Here is a 20,372-nt window from a genome sequence, read left to right as displayed (position 1 = left end):
ACAATACATACATCACCTTATGTAACTCTCAAGACAACCTGTGGGAAAGTGTTATCACTCCTATTTCACAAATAAAGACACTGAGACTTGGGGAGATTAAGAAATTTGTCTAAGATTGCCCAGCTATCTTGTCGGCAATATGCCAAGTGCAGAGCTGAGATTTGAATCTTGGCATTTCTAACTCTAAATCCTGAGCTCTTGACTACAAAGTCACCACTTCTTTCCTCCAAAATGAGACTTTGAAGATAAGTAATAATTTAAATGAGTAATATGCCTCATCTGTAACTTCTGTAGAACAATAGATTTTGATCTGAAAGACTGCTTATTCGTCACCAGCCAGAAGCTCTCCTTCCTAGACAAACCTGAGACTGATTATAAGAAACCTGAGTGTCAGCTGCACTAACACTGAATGCCCTGAGGTGATTAATCACACACACAAGAGGGCCCTCAAAAGAATGGGTCAGGAGTCAAGGAAAATATCCAGGGTCCTGATGCAAAATAGGTCTCTTCCAATGTTATAGCAAGAGAAAAAATGTTTTAAAAGAAACAACAGAATACAAATGAACAAATTGAATCTCAGAGTTGAAAGATGTTTATTCAAAACATGGAGACATCACTAGTACTGAAAATTACTTACTACATTATATAAATGAATCCATACATTTATGCAGTGTCCAGCAGTTATATAATGAGGCAAAAACTGCAATAATTCTTTTCATTTTTTCTTTCAAATCACTAAATTCCTAGATTTATAATGGAAAACCTCTGCATTAATTGCAAATTACCCTAAAACTTAGGGGTCGAAAATAACAAATATTTGTCATCTCATAGCTTTCTGTGTGTCAGGCAGGTGGGAGTGACTTACCTAGGTGGGCTGGCTCAGGGCCTCTTGCAAGGTTGCAATCAGGGGTCAGCTAGGGCTGCAGTCATCTCAAGGCTCGACTGGAAGGAGATCCACTTTTAAGCTCTCTCACATTGGTACCTATGACATGGCAGCTGGTTTTCCCAGGGGCAAGTGATCCCACAGAGAGTGAGACTACCCAAGACAGAAGCTGCAGTCTTTAATCTTGAAAGGGATATACCATCACATCTGCCATGTTATATTCCTTGGCAGCAATTGACCAGGTACAGCCCACACTCAAGGGAAGGGGAATATACAAGAGTATGAATTCCAGTAGGTGGGGATCAATGGGGGCCACCTTAGAGACTGTCTACCACAGCCTCTATTCTGTTTTGATTTTAAATACTAAGCGATTTGTGATGACAGACTTTACAAAGGGAGAGGATATAGGGTGTGCTTATCTACCACCCCTGACTTTATTTTTTTCCATTTCAAATATTTAAATGTGTCTTCACCCCAACGGGCATAGTAAAACAAAACTTTGCTCATTCCTTTATAAATTCTCTTATTCACCTCAATTTAACTGTTCACTCAGTCAAGATCAGGGAACAGTCTTCCAGAAGGCAGGGTAGAATATGATTTTTAGTCTCTAAGTCTTATTCTCTAACCATCTCAATGTATATACATACACACTTGTGTGCACACATACTTGTGTTTTAGAACACAGTCACAAACCAGAATACAAAATATCAGGTTTGACTAGCAAGAAATTTCTAGAAATATATTTAAGAGAAAAATTTCACAATTTTTATATGTCATAGTCCTTAATGAATAGAGAATAAAACTGGAAAAAGACTGATATAAACCTTATTCTATTACATAACTCTTCTGGTGATGGAAAGTAAAGGAAAAAGTATATAGCACTTCTTTGTGATATCAGAATGTAAATTACTTGATTCAAATTAGGTAGTATTTATAGTCACCAGTTCATAACTAACTTCTCAGTACTGTATACTTTTTTGAAACCTAATGTATCCTCACCGTATTATTAGGGACAAAATAATTTAGATTTTTTTAAAGAGATTGCACTTATTTTAGGTAGCAAATTATAAAAAGAAATGTATTGTGTCTGTTCAGTTTATGCTGGCTCCTTATAAACATTTTTCAAACTGACTACTATCAAATAATTTTTAAACTCTTACGTAAAGGCAGTCACTTGAGATGTTCACCAATAGAATACCTCTTCTGCAAATTCTACTCAAAAAGGGCCTCCTCCTAACTCTGTTACTTTGAGAAAGACAATGCAGGCTATAAAAATGTCACAGGCTACAACTGCTGATGAAATGGCTTCTTAATTAGGATAGGCTGAGCTCTGGCTCAGTGGAAAGACTCCGTAATGCATTTGCTTTTATACACAGGTCTCAGAGACTCCCAATTATTAGCTATAAAAGGGATTTTTAAAACTTGATTCCAAAAGCCATCTGTAGGAGTCTCTTAAAAGAATTTAGATCATGACAAACAGTTCTAATTTGGTCTTGTGTCACTACCTTCACAGCTGGCTCTAAAGAGTGGATTCCACAGATAGTGCTGTGTACTGAGAAGCCTTTATTAAGACTGCATATCCCAAAACTTGAATATTGCCATCATTGTTTACCAGGCCTAAGGGCTATAGTATTATTTCTTTAGGAGTAACCTGTTATAGGAGTGGGGTGAGGATAACTATACAATTAAGTGATTATTGCCACTAATTGCCTATCTAATCAGAGCATACGCAGGAAAAGAGGACAGTACAGGCATGTTTTCAGAGCCAGAATGAAGGGAAAGGCCTGTGGCGTTGGTTGAGAGAGCTGTTAGAGAAGGATGCCCAGGGAATCATGAGCATCCAAAGGAACCTGGAGAGAAAAGCCCAACGGAGAGAAGGCTTTCACAGAAAATTGGAGGTAAAAGGCACAAAAAGACAATCTTCTCATTTTCCACTTTTGCCCAGGATTGGCGTTCAGGTGTATTTAGAGCAAAAACAAAGTCTTATAGCACAGATAGGGGTCTTGGAAACTGGGAAAGGAAGGGAGAGATACAGAAACCCTACTGCCAGATGCCTTATGCTTATTTACTTATTGTTCAGCCTTTTCACACCATCCCTTACTCTGGAAAAAATGAATTATGTTTATATGATGTGTTGTGTAAACGTAAGTGCCTTAACTAATTTTTGATCCATCTTCTGATTTTTGATCTATTAGAGAAGTGGTTTGGATTCACATGCTTTTTGTTCTATATTTAAACTATAGCCCAAGGACTTTGTCACTACAAAAGGTACACAGACATCATCTTAGATTTGTCTAGGGTTCAGGGGAAATAGACAACTTTCAAAATCAAAATTAGATTTGACTAGGTTAAAAGGGGGCCCATTCTCAAGTGACCAATGATGTCAGGGAAGCTACAGTGTCCTGATTCTTTATTCTTTCTTATGTACAGAGGGCTACAAGGGTAATTCAGAATGAGAAAAGCCTTCTCTAAGACCTTTTCCATAGCTTTCACTGTGGGAGGCTGAGAAGACTTACATCCTAGCAATAGAGGGGGTATGTTATGATCTGTTGCCTAACAAACCACCCTTAAACATCGTGGCTTAAAATAACAATCATTTATTCTGTAGTTTCCGGTCATGATATTCTGCTCATGCTTCTGCAGTTTAGCGCCTTGGGCTGGGTTCAGCTGGATAGTTCTTCTGGTCTGAGCTGGGCTCACTGTATCTGTAGTCACCTTTCAGGTGAGCTAGGGACAGCTAGTATAGGGGAACCTCAGCTGAGATGTTTCATCTTTCCTATGTCATCTTTCATCCTCCAGTGGGCTGGGCTAGGCTAGTTCACATGATAGTAGCAGGGTTCCAATAAAGTAGTTAGAAGCAAACAAGCCCTCGTGAGTGTGGAGCTTCTTTTTACGGGGAGCCAATGTAGTCCCAACCCACAGCTTGGAACCAAGCCCAGACTATATCAGCTAGACTCCAGTGAAATTTCCTCCTCTACCTCAAGAGATGACAAAGTGTATTAAATAAGAATCAAGATTAGGATAGAGATATAGATCCTCAGCAGTAGGTTAGGTTCCTGTACAAGCTCAGTGGCACACTTCCTAAATTCAAACCTGAAATCTAGGAAAGTCACAAATCACTACAGATCATATACCTTGGCTTTCTTTTAGAAGAGTCAACACTGAAAATGTTACGGTGTGAATACCAAGGGTTTACAGACTTTTTGCAGCCATGTTTCTTTGGTTCATTTATTTATTCTTCCTGGAATTCCTTCTTTGCCTACTGAAACCTTATTTATCCTACAGAAGTTAGTTTGAATGTTGTTTCCTCCATAATGTTGTTCCCAATATACCCAATTAAATTACTTCTGCTTCTGAAACTTCATAATACAGTAGCCACCCCTTATCCACATTTTTGCTTTCTATGGTTTCAGTTATACACGGTCAACCATGATACAAAAATATTAAATGGAAAATTTCAGAAATAAACAATTCCTAAGTTTTAAATTGCACTCTGAGTAGCGTGATGAAATCTTCAGCCTTTGCTCAGTCCTGCCTTGGATACGAATCATCCCTTTGTCCAGTTTATCCAGCTAGGTAGTCACTTAGTAGCCAACTTGGTTATCAGACTGACTGTTGCAGTACATTGCAGTGCCTGTGTTCAAGTAATCCTTATTTTTACTTAAACACATTATTGACTGGAGACGTATTAATTCGTCTTTTGTTACCCGAACGTTATTGACCGAAGACGTATCAATACATTTTTAGAGAGTGGTACAATTAACATAACCGTGAGAAGTTGTTAGAGCTTAAAATTGATCAAGGGTTCATTATACAACTTATGATTGTCGTTATCATTCACATTTTGCTCCGTTAGGTTTTTGTGCCAATCTTGTGTATATTATAAACGTTAAAATTTTCAAAAATGATGCATTGCGAAATGTTGAGTGCAGAAGAATTTTTCGGTGAATTTTATGCCGATACTTTCTCCGACTGTCTGAGCGACATATATACTAGTGTCTCAGAAGATGATAGTTCTTCAGAATATAGTTCTGATTCAGATGATGTGAATATTAGACCAACAAAAAGACAAAAAAAACCTTAGTGATCGATTCTGATACGGAAAGTGAAAATGAAACTCACAGTGCTAGAGAATGCTCCTTTGCTTCTACAGAAGAGTGGATTGAAGACAACATTTCACGAAAATTAGAAGAATTTACAGGGGTGTCACGTTTAACTAAAGACTGTAATAACTTGCAAAGTGTTAGTGAAATAACAATTAATTTTTGGCCAGCCAAAATAAAAATCGCTGGCCACAGGCATTAGTTTCTGGAAAAATTCCCCGGTCAATAACGAGTTAGTAATGGCTCCAAAGCGCAGGAGCAGTGATGCTAGCAATTCGGATCTGCCAAACAGGAGCCTTAAAGTGCTTCCTTTAGGTGAAAAGGTGAAAGTTCTCCACTTAACAAACAAACAAACAAAAATTGTATGCTGATGCTGCTAAGATCTATGGTAAGAAGGAATCTTCTATCCATGAAATTCTGAAGAAGGAAAAAGAAATTCATGTTAGTGTTGCTGTCGCACCTCAAACTGCAGAAGTTATGGCCACACAGTGCATGCTAATTGCTTATTTAAGATGGAAAAGACATTAAATTTGTGGGTGGGACACACAAACAGAAAACATGTTCCAGTTGGTAGTAACATGTGGCACCAGAAAGCATAGAGCCCATACGAAGACTTCAGCAAGGGATCCCCTAAAATGTGTTACACCATTTACTGCAAGTAAGGGATGGTTATAAAGATTCAGGAATAGGTTTGGACAGAAAAATATAAAAATTACTGGAGAGGCTGCGTCTGCCGATGAAGAAGCCACTGCTGGGGGGCTTCCCTGGTGGCGCAGTGGTTGAGAGTCTGCCTGCCAATGCAGGGGACACGGGTTCGAGCCATGGTCTGGGAAGATCCCACATGCCGCGGAGCAACTAGGCCCGTGAGCCACAACTACTGAGCCTGCGCGTCTGGAGCCTGTGCTCCGCAACGGGAGAGGCTGCGACGGTGAGAGGCCCGCGCACCGCGATGAAGAGTGGCCCCCGCTTGCCGCAACTAGAGAAAGCCCTCGCGCAGAAGCGAAGACCCAACACAGCCAAAAATAAATAAATAAAAATAAATAAAAATAAAGGAATTCCTTTAAAAAAAGAAAATAAATTAAAAAAGAAAAAAGAAAAAACACCTTTCAATTCAATTATCAAATCAAAACATTAAAAAAAAAAAAGAAGCCACTGCTGAATTTGTGGCAGAGTTGAAGTTAATTAAGGAGAGAGACCACATCCACAAAACTTTTATTACTACAGCATATTGCTATAATTTTTCTATTTTATTATTAGTTATTGTTGTTCATCCTTTACTGTTGCCTAATTTATAAATTAAACTTTATCAAAGGTATGTATGTATAGGAAAAAACAGTATATATAGGGTTTGGTACTATCTGGGGTTTCAGGCATCCACTGCGGGTCTTGGAACATATTCCCCGCAGATAAGGGGGGGGATACTGTAGTTGTCTGTATTCCTATTATTGCACTGCTACAAAGTGTGGCAGTCTGCAAACTGTTGGTTACCAGTCTGTGATCAGACATAGAAAGAAACTGAGAGAAAGCAATTAGGAATTGTTAAGCAATTTGACAGTAATTTTATGTTTGATATACTTATTTTTTAAAAAATTGGCCTCGTATTTGTCTTTTTTTCCTTTTAGTAATTCATTTTTATTGTTTTAAAAGTATCAGCCCATGACAGATTCAGAATTTTGAAAAAATGGTTCCTCAACATAGATATTTTGAGCAACACTGTATTACAGCACTTATTTCATTCTATCTAGCACTGTAGTTAACATACATGTCTTGCCCACTAGCTAGCTTGCCTGCCTTCCTTCTGACATCACAGTATTTTGGGGGATACAAGCTCCACAGGTGATATTGATAGAAAAGGAGTTGAGATTCTGTAGTCTTATATTTAAACTAACCCTTTAATATTCTCTATGAAAAACAAAGGGTGACTTTGTTTTGTTTAACCCCCGATTATTTTTATTGTAGGCCAGTACCCCCATGAAGGAAATATATTCTTTACCTTTACCTTGTGACGCATTCTATCAAGACTTCTATGATGTTACACTTATAGAAATAAAAATCCACCTAACATTTGCATAATCATTTTGCAATGAAACATGGTATCACTTTATCTTCAAACAAAGCACAGGCAAGTTCATGGTGGCAGCAGACTTATTAATGGACTCAGCACCAAGGCATTGGTGCTAGGCTTTCAGCCTCTTTTTTGCTAGGCTCACTGTTCAGATAAGAACCTTTATAACCAACAGACACCCTGAAACCCCTTTTTAAAATCTGTATGGTGGTCAGAATGTCACTGTAATAAACACAGGCTGAATCATTTGTGATTTGAGGATGATCTAGCCTCATTCAGAGATTAATTATGTTTATATACTGGTAGCCTAGCTGTCATTTAGCAGATAAGCTCTCAGCAGTGCTCAATGCCTGGCTTCTCCTACAGTTTCCCCCCTCAAGCCATGCTCAAACCCAAGCAGTCCTGCTTTCTTGGCAGACTAGCCAAGGATAAGAGAAGTTGGCAATCCTAAACTATGCTCTTCTCCTTTGTTGAGTATGACCAAAATAAAAGTAATGATACCTAGAATCAACCAATTTTTATAGCTAAATACTCACTGTGATAGAAACATGAAACACTTTCATAGCACTGTTCCCAAATTATACCTAGTAAGTTTCTTTTCGTTCTTTCCTCTATCACCTTCTGTTCTTTCTTAATGTTCTTGTCACTGGCTATGAACAGTGATTAAAGTGGTTGAGAAGAAAGAAAGAAAAGTAATTAAAAAGTCATTTTAGGGTCACAGCATGAACTTGCATTAGAAAATTACAGTCAAGCATATTATTATCTAATTTGCCATTATTTAAATAGGGAGTTAGGTAGATCAGGTACTTAGAAAAATAAGCGAAACCAAATATGACTTGAGCTCTTTTATAGGAGAATCAAAGATTGGAGCTAGATAGCTGAAAAGCATAACCTCTAAATTTAATCCTCTAATAACAGTGCTTAAGGCAAGTTTTAATACATGGATTTTACTCAAAGACTAGGGGTGAATTTATCAATTATCAAACTATTTTTCCTTAAAATCTTGAAAATTTATGAGGTTTTAAAACCCATTTTGAATTTGGTTAGTCTTTTCTCTATTTTCCTCTCCTTGAAAAAGTTGATTTCATAATTCATAATTTATATAATGCTCCCTGAACATCACCACTTTGTAAACAGCAAAATAATTTCCTATATGTACTATATATTAATGATCTAATAAACAGATTTTTAAAAGTCATTCTTTCAGGTACCATGACAGTAGTTACCAAACAAAAATTAGTAATGAAAAAGACAGTTTGTGTATTTTATAGGTGTAAGATTGTAAATATTTTAGCTTTATCTAATTATGAGCTTTTTCATATTCTAATACATAAAAGCTGCCTTCTCATTTCTTTTTCATTTGCCATTACTTAAGACAAATAATAACCCCTAATTACAAAGTTTGCAAAACCGGGAACCAATGCCAAGAATCACCACTAAATTAGGATATTCTGGGACTTCCCTGGTGGCGCAGTGGTTAAGAATCCGCCTGCCAATGCAGGGGACATGGGTTCGAGCCCTGGTCCAGGAAGATCCCACCATGCCACAGCCTGTGCGCCACAACTACTGAGCCTGTGCTCTAGAGCCCACGCACCACAACTACTGAAGCCCGCACACCTAGAGCCCTTGCTCCGCAACAAGAGAAGCCACTGCAATGAGAAGCCCACACACCATAAGGAAGAGTAGCCCCTGCTTGCTGCATCTAGAGAAAGCCCGCACACAGCAACAAAGACCCAACACAGCCAAAAATAAATAAATAAATTTATTAAAAACAAAAAGATAGGACATTCTGTGTTGGAAATCTAGTGTACTCCTGACCTGTAAAGAGTTCACTAAGGGATATAATCCCATTTGCGCTTACTTTCTATCATTTATTTTGTCATTTACTTTTTTTTCCTCTATCATTCCTCTCAACAGTGTAAGTTCTATAATACAAGATACCTTGCCTTTTTGTTCACACTATACCCCCAGAGTTTAGAACAGTGCTTTGCACATAAACTACTCACATAGTTTTTAAATGACTCATCTTATTTTGGGAGAGATAACTTTTAAAGACAATAAAAGCTCCATTATTTTTCATTTTCCTGTAATTAAGTACCAAGGAAAGTGATACATCATGCCTAGGCTTATTTGACTCATGCTAACAGAGCAGTTTATATGCCTTTGAAGCTTTATACTACAGATTTAAATTAATTAAACTTAATGTCTTCAGATACCCCACAAATATTTAAAAGGCAAACTAAGTAAAAACAAGTTGAAAAAACAGCTAAGACCTATGAAAAAAAAAATTGTTTCATTTTTCTCATGGACTTCACAGGAGTATATACATGCCATTTCATTAAAATCACATATATTTATATAGTCTTGGCTTGTATGATTTTTAAGCACTGTGGAACACTATTATACTTGGTAAACTATAATATTTTCCATAGTCAAAAAGAGTAACAGCGTTTGAAGAAATCTTAGAAATCACTTGGTTCCCCTATTGATTTTTATAGATATGAAAACTGAGATCCAAAGTAGCCAAGATCACAAAAACTAGAGTGGACCCAGATCTACTAACTCTCAGCCCAGAGTGAATTTAATGATATACTGAAAAACAGGAGTGAGAAAGCTGATATAGTACAGAAGATCTTTCTGTATACTACAGCTCTTTACCTATACTGGCACTTACTGACCTTTTCTAATTTCTGAACACATTGTAGTGATCTGGTTTGTAAAAAAACATATTCAAATTACCATGGGGCAAACTACTTCTGGTTCTCAGAAAAAGAACATAGGAAGTAGTACTCTTTTACCAATTTATCATTCTCTTTCTACTAAATAGGCCCCTCAGAGTAACCCTGATGGTCCATGATGTTAATTTCGTGCTCACAATGCTGGTATCATCCTAGAGCTCAGTGAGAGGCTAACAAAATAGTTCAACATTTTGGCATTTCCTACTGCTTCTCGGTAGCTCTTGTATGAACAGTTCTCTTCCTAGCATTGAACTTATTTTTTTGTTTTTAACTGCTCTATTCTAAGCTGCCTGGTCTGCCATTCCAGTGGCACTTTGAGCACTTTGCTGCTAGGAGAAAGAGAGGTTTAGCCTACCATGCTATGTGTAAGGCTTTCTATCAACTCTGGGCTTCAGCAGGTAGAACAGATTCTTCTACAGGCCAACCATGAGTGCCTCTATACAATTCCAGATGTCACTGGTTGAAATCCCAAAGCAGAGAGCCAAAAGCAGGGTCGCTATTGTTCAGAACAATATTAAGTAGCTAGGAGGCAGCATTATCATTGCTCCCAACAAAAGCTGGGAAGTTGGAAGAATCCAGAAGATATGGTCCAGAATATTATTGGAGCTTATGGAATTTCTTTGACTGTAAAAGTCTCGCAGAAGTTCCTTTTCATGATATTTTTACTTATTTAGACTTTGTTTCCGTGCAAAGAAGGTCAAAGGCAACTTACACTAAAGGGCATACATATAACCATGGATAAAGTATAAATAAAATGTAGAAAACCAGTAGGGTGGTAATTTTATTGGAATAGAAACCATTTCTTCCAATATAATTCCTTTAAACAAACCAATAAAAAATGTTGAAATGGACCTCAGGTTATTTCTCTTTTTATATTAGGGTACTTCATTCAACATATATGTAGTGATCAAGGCAAAGGATATCAGAGGACTCAGGCTAGGTGGCATGATGGGAGTTGCATGGATTCTGAAGACTACGGTTCAAGATCATAGTTAGGTTCTGCCAGTTTCAGATTAATGTATCTAAGCCTTAGTTTCTTTATCCTTAAAGTGAGGCTAAGATCTACTTCATAAATTGCTTTGAACAGCAAACAAAATAACTATACAAGTATAAATAGGATATGAATTTCACTCTCAAGAAGCTTGCAATCTAGGTAAGAAGAAGACTATAATCTACAGGGAGAAAGTGATGAATGTCCTAAGAGTTATGATAACATACTTAGGGAATACAGAAGAAAGAGATTTTCCATCCAGATAGGAACAAGAAGAAAGATCACCTGGAGAGTGATGTGTGGTGTGGGTAGGGTAAGGAGTGTGTCTTGAAAGATTAGTAGTATTTAGTATTGAAGATGAGCAAGCAAAGTCAAGGAGAGAGGTGATGGTACACAGCTAACAGCCAGCAGAGACATAAATCCCTAATTCTACTTCACAGGATAAAATTAAGGAACAAAATCAATAGAAAACCTACTATAGTTCTATTCAAACCAATATTCAGAGCAAGTTAGAGAAAGTGACTTTTCATATCCAATTAATGTAATGACTGACACTATGGGTTGGAAGAGATAAAAGCCCCGCTGAGGACCACTTTATTCTATACTTGTTCTGACAGAGTAAATGCCTCTAAGGTAAAGCCCTGGAAGTACACTGCCCTCCCATTATCCCAAGCCTTGCCAATGATTCTCACAGCAAGAATGGCTTCAAGCAGAGAATTCAACTGTAGATTTGTGCCTCCAGGTCACCATTTACTTGCCTTTTCCATTCAATCAGGGGCCACCTAAGAGAAAAGGCTCATTCTAATTTCTAATGGAAACAATCTTTGTGGTTCAGTACTCTCTCCAAGTGCAATCACTTGGTTTCACTTTGGTTTTTTGGCAAATGACAGAAGCTTTCAAAACATGTTTGGATGCTGAGAAAGGGGGTTTTTAGTGACTTGTAATCTTTAAAGTACATTTCATCTTTTTAAAATTAAATTAAAGAAACAAAGAAAAGAGTCCTAAGAAAAAAATATGCAAGACATCAGGAAGGATCAAAAGATGGAGGTTAGAATGGAGGCAAACAATGAATAAGGTGTAAAATTAAAAGCTCTACAGCAATTCCAGGCAGCACTAGAGTTCTCTTTCTCTCTGGTATGTTTTTAAAGGGAAAAAAAGTGATTCTCATGGGAGAGTAACACAGAAAGGAAAGAAGAAAACATCTGGCTGTGGGCCATGATTTACCATTCACCACCAAAATGAGACTCTGTTTTTGCTTCTCAAAGTCCATTGCTTTTTCCAAGCAGACACAGGCTCTACTTACACGAAGTCAATTATAATGAAGAGACATAAGATAAGGAAGAGATCTAGACAAATAACTCAGAAGACAGGGCCAATATGTAAAAGTCAAATTCTACTCTAAAATATTATTGAAACAAAAACTCTGTATAACCAAACTAGCTCTCACATCCTAGCAACAGCTCACTTACCTCAAACAAAACAAAATATAGTAAAATCTAATTATAAAAATTCCTTGCCTTTGTGATTGTGTGTTTTAACTGGTAATGAATCCAAATTTATGCCAATGATATGGACACCCAAGTTCTCTTTTTATAAACAAAGAATCTTATAATAGCATCATCCACCTAGGTGGTTGTGAATAAAGACAACCCTTTTTAATTCTTTTTACACGAAATGTTAATGGGAAAGGAAAGTAACATTTATCATCTGCCTGAAGAAAATTTCTTATGAAAACAACAGTACAAGGGTTTTAGAAGGAAAAAATGCCATGTATCTTAAAACAGAAGTCAAATTTAGTTTTACTTAAATGGTTGTGTCTTTGTTCCAACTTCCAACCAGGCTTTTTAAAAGGTACATTCAAACTATTAGTTTTCTTGTATACCCAAGTCAAAAAGAAGGGAGACCTGAAAACTATATAGGTACCAAAATAGGGTAAGAAGGCTCTGATCATAGATCAGAGATGATCTTGTAATGTTTCCTTCTTCTGGTGTCTTAGAAAGCAATTTCTGAAGGGAATGCAAGTTTCTTTTTGAGATTATGAAATGTGTTCCTGGGACCTCTAAATTCTTTGTGCTGGGAAACATTTTGTTGAATCCACAGAACATTAAGTCTGTCAAGGGTCCTGCATAGACACAGAGGGTATGGTTGGCAGTCAAATTGGACATCTTTGGGATCTTTTAGTACTTTCCAATTTACTAGTTGAGGACTCTGTCCTGAGACTCACCAGTGATGACAAAGTAGTGAAACAAGGATTTATTACAGTCATGGTATTGTCTGTAAAAGCTTTAAATTTATGGAATCCTTTTTCTTGAGGGTGGGGGAAGGGGAGAAGGAGGATTAGAGAGAAGGATAAGATTCTTGGTTGAAAAGATAAACTTTTAGAGTAAAGGGGAGATGGAGGAGAAAAATTACACCATATATCAAGAGCATTACTTATTATAATCCACATTCTAAAACTAAGGAAATTGTTTATAAATAATGTCTGGATTTTTCCCTTGCTAGCACATGTAATTCTTAACTCTGTACTTTCTCCCTCAGAATTACTTGTTCTTTGTCTCAAATAATTTCAAAATCACTTTTGGATGTTGATTTTTTTTTCTTTTAAGTAGATGTTATTTTTCAGAGCAGTTTAGGTTCTCAGCAAAATTTAGCAGAAGGGACAGCATTCCCATATATCTCCCTACTCCCTTTCGAAGCTTCCTCCAGTGTCAATATCCCACATCAGAGTGGTACATTTGTTACAACTGATGAACCTACACTGGCACATCATCATCCCCCAACGTCCATAGTTTATTTTAGGGTCCACTCTTGGTGTTGTTCATTCTATGGGTTTTGACAAATATATAATGACATGTAACCACCATTATAGTAGTATACAGAATAGTTTCACTGCCCTAAAAAAATCCTCTGTGCTTCACGCATTCATTCCTCCCCTCCCAAAGGATGCTGACATTTAAAAAGTAATTTTTGAAGCAATATATGTTTAAGCATAGACAAGACCTCCCAAATTTCTGACAAGTACTAAATTACCCACTCTTTCCCACTTGAAAAACAAAATAAGAAGTGTTCATCAACAGAAGACTAATTAAGCGGCAAACAAAATGCTTTCCTAGTAGCAAGCAAAATTAACAAGAAATTTTAGTGTCATCTAAAAGCAAAGAAAATAAGAAACCAAACTGTAAGAGAAGAGAATGCAATCAGGACTCTCAGAATTTACACTATGTTTTCCCGTCCTTGGATTCCCTTTTGAGTGCCGGTTCTAGCCATAAGGGGCAAACTTTTTTTTCCCACTGCAGGTTTTCATTTTTCAACAGCCTCCTGACCTACTATTTTGCACTTGCATACATTTTCAAAAATCCAGTTCTGGGCATGAAACAGAATTAATGCTCAGGTCAGGAACTCTGTCTTTAGAAGATGAAATAATGGCAATGTTGGCAACCCACAGTGGGCAAGAGAAGAAAATTAGGTTCTATTTTTTCCCCTTTTTCTCTCTGCAAAACTTCCTTCCTTATTTGATAAGGAGCAGCTAGCTTAAATTTACCGCAAAGTAAATATGAACAATTCCCTGGAATGAGATCTTTCACACAGAACGTTACACTGGAATGTGACATCAGCATTCCTTTTGAGTCACAGTGTGGTCCCCACCTCTTTCTCCCAAGAAACGTAAGGCTCCCCAAATCAGGGAGCGGCTCAGGTAGGGCCGTGGGGACTGACGCCCGGAGGGCAGCCAGGCAGGAAACGTCTCCTGGAACTAAACCACTGGTGACGATCGTCCTTTGGGGACAGCTGCCAAACAGGGAGAACACTTTCTTTGGAAGAAGGAGGCAGTGCTTTGGAAGTCAAGTAATGCATGACCAAAGAAAGAAGAAAAAAGAAAAAACATCATCACCTTTCACGTTATCACCAGCCGCGGGTGCGAAGGAAGCGCATTCAATCAACGCTCACTCTAGAGAGCCTCGGACAGCCGAGCTGGGAGGGGAGGAGGTCTGAGCTGTCACAGTCACATCAGTGACCCCAAACCACAAAGGCTTAATAAAGTTGAACTTCCTGAGGCAGGAAGAAGTAGTGTCACAGCCTCGCCTTAACGCGCCCTAACCTCATCCTTTTCTTTTAGAGAGGCACAGGCGCAGCTGAAACCTCTTAAAGAAAGTTTCGAACACTTCCAACCGTTGGACGTGGTTAGACAGGGAAAAATGTCCCGTGCCACCTTCGCGCGCGCGCGCGCGCACGACTCTCCGTCGCCCCCAGGTTTCAGGAGTTTGCGAGGCCGCCGGGGATCCCCTCTACCGGGAGGGTCGGGTACCTGGGCCCCGGGTTCCGGAGACCCAGAGCTGGCTCGCGCCCGGTGGCCCGTGCGCCCCACCCGCCGCTGGCAGCCAGAGGGCGGCGCCCCGCGCAGGTGAAGCGGCCGCTGCCCTGCTGCCCGCGCCGCCCTACCTTCTTTACTTTGGCCTCCAAGTCCATGTCTGTGTGTCAGAGGGATTCCTCCTGCTGTCCGGGATCTAACACCCAGGCTCGCCTGGCCTCCGGCACCGCTGCGGGTACTGGGGGAGAGCTGCTGGGTCTCCGGCGCCGCTGCCACAGCCACTCGCCCGGCGCCGTCAAACTTCCGCCGCCCAGTCCTCTACAGACGGCCTGAGGCGGGGACTGGGAACAAAGAGGCCCAGGCAGCCAATGGCAGCCGGGCCCCGCCGGGCAGCCGCCAATCACCGAGCGCCGCACGCACCTTCGCGGCCGGAGCGCGGCGAAGGCAAGGTGAGGGGCGGGGCCCCGTCCGGGGCGGCGCCCTGCGGAGTGCAATTCGGTATCCCTGACCTGGTCTCTGAAGCTGCCCTGGCTTTCAGCCGACCTGCTGGTAAAGAATTGGAACCCAGCCTACCTCCAACTGAAGAAGAGCCCTTCCATTCAGTCAGCTTGTACCTGTTTTGCTTGGGACCTTGGATATGTGTCCAGCGGAGTATTATACCACTACTAGCTTCTTGGTTTCTTTTCCTAGCAAAGAGATCGTGGAGGTTGTTAGGGATCCTTGTGATGGGTGTTGCACCCTAATTTCACTATTAAGTTGTGGAGATGGCCTTTTCTTAAATGCTTTTCTCCAAGTCCCAAGCACTGGCTGGGGATCTCCTCTCACAGCCTTAATGTGATGGTTATGTGTTTTCTGAGCACTTGGTAGTTCAAAGATGAGGATGATGTGAACCACTTCAGAGACAGGTTATGTCATTCCTTTGGAAGCAGAGGCTTGCCCTTTGTCCTTGTTGTGTGAAATGGTGTGAGGGTGCTCATGTGCCTCATGTTTTGATGAAGCAGTTTCATAGACATAACAAACAGCACTGAAGCACTAGAGCTGGATACAAATCATGGCCTCATTCAGGAGCAATTGCAATGAATATACCATTAGCTTGGTGGATCTGAAAGGGATCCTAAGGATTATTGAGTCTAGCGTTCTCATTTTGCAGGGAACTGAGGACCCCAGAGGTATAGGGACCTGCCCAATTGTAGTCTCCTGGGGGCAGAGCTAGTGCTCATGAGTCTTTAAGCAATGTCTCCAGCATGTTTGGGACAGCAAACACAGCATTTTGATTAATTAAAAGAGAATAATCCTTCCCCCCCCCCCCCAGTTCACGGTAATGACAGAAAACTATAATGCTCAGATAGCAGGTGACCTCTTAATCTGGCATCTAATTTTAAAAAGGAAAAAGTCCCAAATCATGTAGATATTTAGGTCCAGATTTCTCTCCCCTTTACCTCTGGAAATTTGGTAACTGAAAACACCCCAAATTCATTTTAGCTAACACTTTTAACCCTTTGCTTACTTGGCTATTTATTAATGTTGTTCAACATGAAACCAAGCAAGACCCTGCAGTACCTTCCCAGGGACAGACCCCTGGTGTCCTCTGCTCCTTTTCTGTAGAAGAGCTTTACCCACCTAGGCCTTTCCCAAGTTCCAAAGAGCAGATTTAAACAGAGAACTGAGAAAATGCAGAAACAAAGGGAAACAGTCAAGCAAGACTAAATAATAATAGTTTAACCATAAAATAAAGTCAAGGACCTTTAGTTCCTCCTTAAGGGCTATAGATAATATCCTGAACCATATCCTTGAGTTGATTTTGCAAAAAGCAGACCCTCCCCCCCAAGATGAAAACTGCTGACCACCAGCGTGTAGACCCCAGACCAGTTGGAATGAATGAATCTTCAGGGATTCCTGAAACAGCACCCTGTTAATTCACCATTGACCAATCAGAGAATTGTGCACAAGCTGGTCAGGCACCCTGCAACCCACACCCCTAATGTTGCCTTTAAAAACCCTTCTCTAAAAGCCATTGGGGTGTTCCAGTCTTTTTTTTTTTTTTTAATTATTTATTTATTTATTTATTTTATTTATGGCTGTGTTGGGTCTTCGTTTCTGTGTGAGGGCTTTCTCTAGTTGCGGCAAGTGGGGGCCACTCTTCATCGCGGTGTGCGGGCCTCTCACTATCGCGGCCTCTCTTGTTGCGGAGCGCAGGCTCAGTAATTGTGGCTCACGGGCCTAGTCGCTCCGCGGCATGTGGGATCTTCCCAGACCAGGGCTCGAAACCGTGTCCCCTGCATTGGCAGGCAGATTCTCAACCACTGTGCCACCAGGGAAGCCCTGTTCCAGTCTTTTGAGCATTAGCTTCCTGTTCTCCTTGCTTGGTGCCTTGCAATAAACACTATACTCTACTTCACCACCGTCTCATGTCAGTAGATTAGCTTTACTGTGCATTGGATGAGCAGACCCAAGTTCAATTCAGTAACAGAGCATTGATTTATAATGTGATGTTTTCCTTATCCTATTAATAAACTAAAAATGGAATGACCGAAATGGTCATGAATTTTTCTTCTCACTCAGTTTAAGTAAAACTTTCCCATCCCATTTTCCCAAGCCATCCTATAATGTTTGGGCCCCTGCAAAGTTTACCCAGTGTAAGCTCCAATGAGCATGAGGTTTAGTTATGACAAGGCAACTTGGTCTCTTTCAGAGAGCTTAAAATGTCCGGTGAAACAGTTTAAATAAGGCATCAAACAAATGTTGTAATATAAATTTTGGGCTTATTTGGTGAAATTTCAGAGACAACACTAAGAAAAAAATGGAAACTTTTTTTACCATCATATTTTGCCCTTCTCTCTCTCTTCCCTCTCAACCCTCCCAGCATCACTTTGTGTATCATTGGCAAGGTGAAATGCAGTGATTTCTACCTGGAATCATTACTCTGCCAATTATATAGAAGATAACTTTGAGGTAGATAAGTATTAAGTTAGGAGGATGAGATTTCAATTTCTTATTTAGCTATTCAAGTGTTAAGCTAAAGAGATATTAAGGAGTTAGAACTGGCATTGATGACAAGATGTAGTTGATAACAGAAAAATGAGTAGAAGATGACACACGTTTCTGGCTTGATCATTTATATAGATGGTTCAGGAATAGGGAAAATACAGGATGATGGGCAGTGTTTTTTTAGTTGTGTTTTCTTGGGGGTGAGGTGGGGACAAAGGGTACAGTTTTTTTTTTTTAACATCTTTATTGGAGTATAATTGCTTTACAGTGTTGTGTTAGTTTCTGCTGTATAACAAAGTGAATTAGCTATATGCATACATATATCCCCATATCCCCTCCCTGTTGCGTCTCCCTCCCACCCTCCTTATCCCACCCTTCTAGGTGGTCGCAAAACACCGAGCTGATCTCCCTAAGGGTACAGTTTTTAATATATTGGGTTTGAGGTTGGGATATTGAAGTAAGATATCCAAATATAAATCTTAGAGATGAGACTTGGACTGCTATGGTAATTTAGGAGTCAACATCTTACATAGACAAATAATTGAAAGCCATGGATGGAGTAAGATCAGCATGGGAGATTGCAAAATAAAATAATATCAAAGACTACAGCTGAGCAAAGCTGAGCAAGAAAAGCACAGAAAGGAGATGAGGGTTAGTCAGATGGTAAGAAAAAAAAATTAGAGTCCCAACAACTAAGAGAAGAAATTCAAGAAGGAATTCATCAACAATGTCAAATTGTGGAGAAGTGTCAAATTCTCATTGGATTTAACAAAAAGGAAGTCATTGGTAAACTTGGGAAGTGATAGCTATATCCCATGTGAAATACGCTGTGGGCCAAACTGAGGCAGCAACAATTATGGAGAGTTAGAAGGAGTGACCAATGATTTTAAGGAGGTAGAAAATATTGGAATTGAGTGGTTGAATTGAAGGGAGGGAGGATGAGCATAGAGTGACTCTTAGGAATCTATTTTGGTAACTGGTATGATGGCTGTAAATCACTCAAGATAGGAAACAGGAGGAGGAAGTTTGAGAAAGATGAGGGGTTTCATTTGTATGTAATGATTTTGCAAGGCCAATTGGATCTGAGTTTGGCAGTCAAAAGAAACATCTGGGCTGGAGATACAGATGACTGATTATAAATACACAGGCACACACATCTACATATACACATGTGCATATAAACACACACACATGGTCAACATACTGTAAACACTAGGAAAAGGAAACACCAATTGGAAAGTTTTCTATACCAGGTAAGGTAAATTTTCAAGGTAAAGATGACTGTACCTGTCTCCTCAATTATTAATGTGGTCCAAGGTGGCCTCTTTAGTGAATACTAATCATTTATTAACACCTGTTAGAGGAATTCCTGTGCTACTGACATAGCTATTATTGCTCATTAGCAGCTTGTATAGGATTACACATTGTTCTATAGGGATATACCAACATTTCTCAGAGCAAACTATTACCTGTAAAAATTTTTTTAATTGACTAGGCATTGGGGATTGGCTAAGCAAATAATGGATGATTCACATGATAGGTTTATATTAAATTGTTTTGTAACAGTAAACAATTATAATGTTATAGGAACAAAATAGAAAATAGAATTTATATAGATTGTGCTCACAACTATGCAAAAATATACACAGAAAAGAAACATGAGGAAAATTCACTAAAATGTCAGCAGTGGTTTGTCTGTGATTGGTGGGTCCATGGGGATTCCTTCCTTCTTTTAAAAAATATTCCATGATGATCATGTCATATTTCTTAATGGAAAAACCTTATTTAAAAATATATTATAGTGAGTCCCCTACATACGAATGAGTTCCATTCCCAGAGCACGTATGTAAGTCCAGTTTGTTTGTAAGTCCAACAAAGCTAGCCTAGGTACCCAACTAACACAATCAGCTATATAGTTCTGTACTGTAATAGTTTTATAATACTTTTTACACAAATAATACATAAAAAACAAATACAAAAAATAAAGAAAACATTTTTAATCTTACAGTACAGTACCTTGAAAAGTACAGTAGTACAATTCAACAGCTGGCATACAGGGCCTGGCATCAAGTGACAGGCAAGAAGAGTTACTGACTGGAGGAGGGAGACTAGGTGGGAGATAGTAGAGCTGAAGATCATCAGCAATAGGAGATGGAGGGCAAGCTGCAGTTTCACTCACCTGACATTGATGGCACAGGTTCTGGTTCCTTCCTGTATTCAATTCTACCCTCTTGAAAAAATGATCCAGTGTTGTCTGGGTAGTAGCTCTTTTTTTCTCATCATAGATGACACGGTAGC

The 20,372-nt window shown here is 39.3% G+C and overlaps 2 protein-coding genes across 8 annotated transcripts in view; one reads left to right on the top strand and one right to left on the bottom strand.

Moving 5' to 3' along the window:
* Positions 1 to 15,423, bottom strand: part of TES (testin LIM domain protein) — a 45,043-nt gene extending 29,620 nt beyond the window's left edge. Inside the window, exons 1-2 of one of the 3 annotated variants that reach the window (XM_082400115.1) lie at positions 15,218 to 15,423; positions 866 to 942 (exon numbers count right to left, since the gene is read on the bottom strand). Coding sequence is in view for 1 of the 3 variants with exons in the window: in XM_082400113.1 (XP_082256239.1) it covers positions 15,218 to 15,244 (27 nt within the window). In the remaining 2 variants the exon portion in view is untranslated. Of the gene's footprint in view, positions 1 to 865; positions 943 to 14,669; positions 14,750 to 15,217 lie in introns of those variants that run through there. The other 2 variants (XM_082400113.1, XM_082400114.1) reach the window with 2 other exon arrangements.
* TFEC (transcription factor EC) overlaps positions 1 to 20,372 on the top strand; it is a 686,635-nt gene that overhangs the window by 402,372 nt on the left and 263,891 nt on the right. The window lies entirely within an intron of this gene.

The sequence above is a fragment of the Balaenoptera borealis genome (assembly GCF_965194805.1).
Source record: "Balaenoptera borealis genome assembly, chromosome: 7".
Lineage (NCBI taxonomy): Eukaryota > Metazoa > Chordata > Mammalia > Artiodactyla > Balaenopteridae > Balaenoptera > Balaenoptera borealis.
Note: the sequence above shows the minus strand (reverse complement) of the source record. Positions and strands in the feature narration are given on the sequence as shown.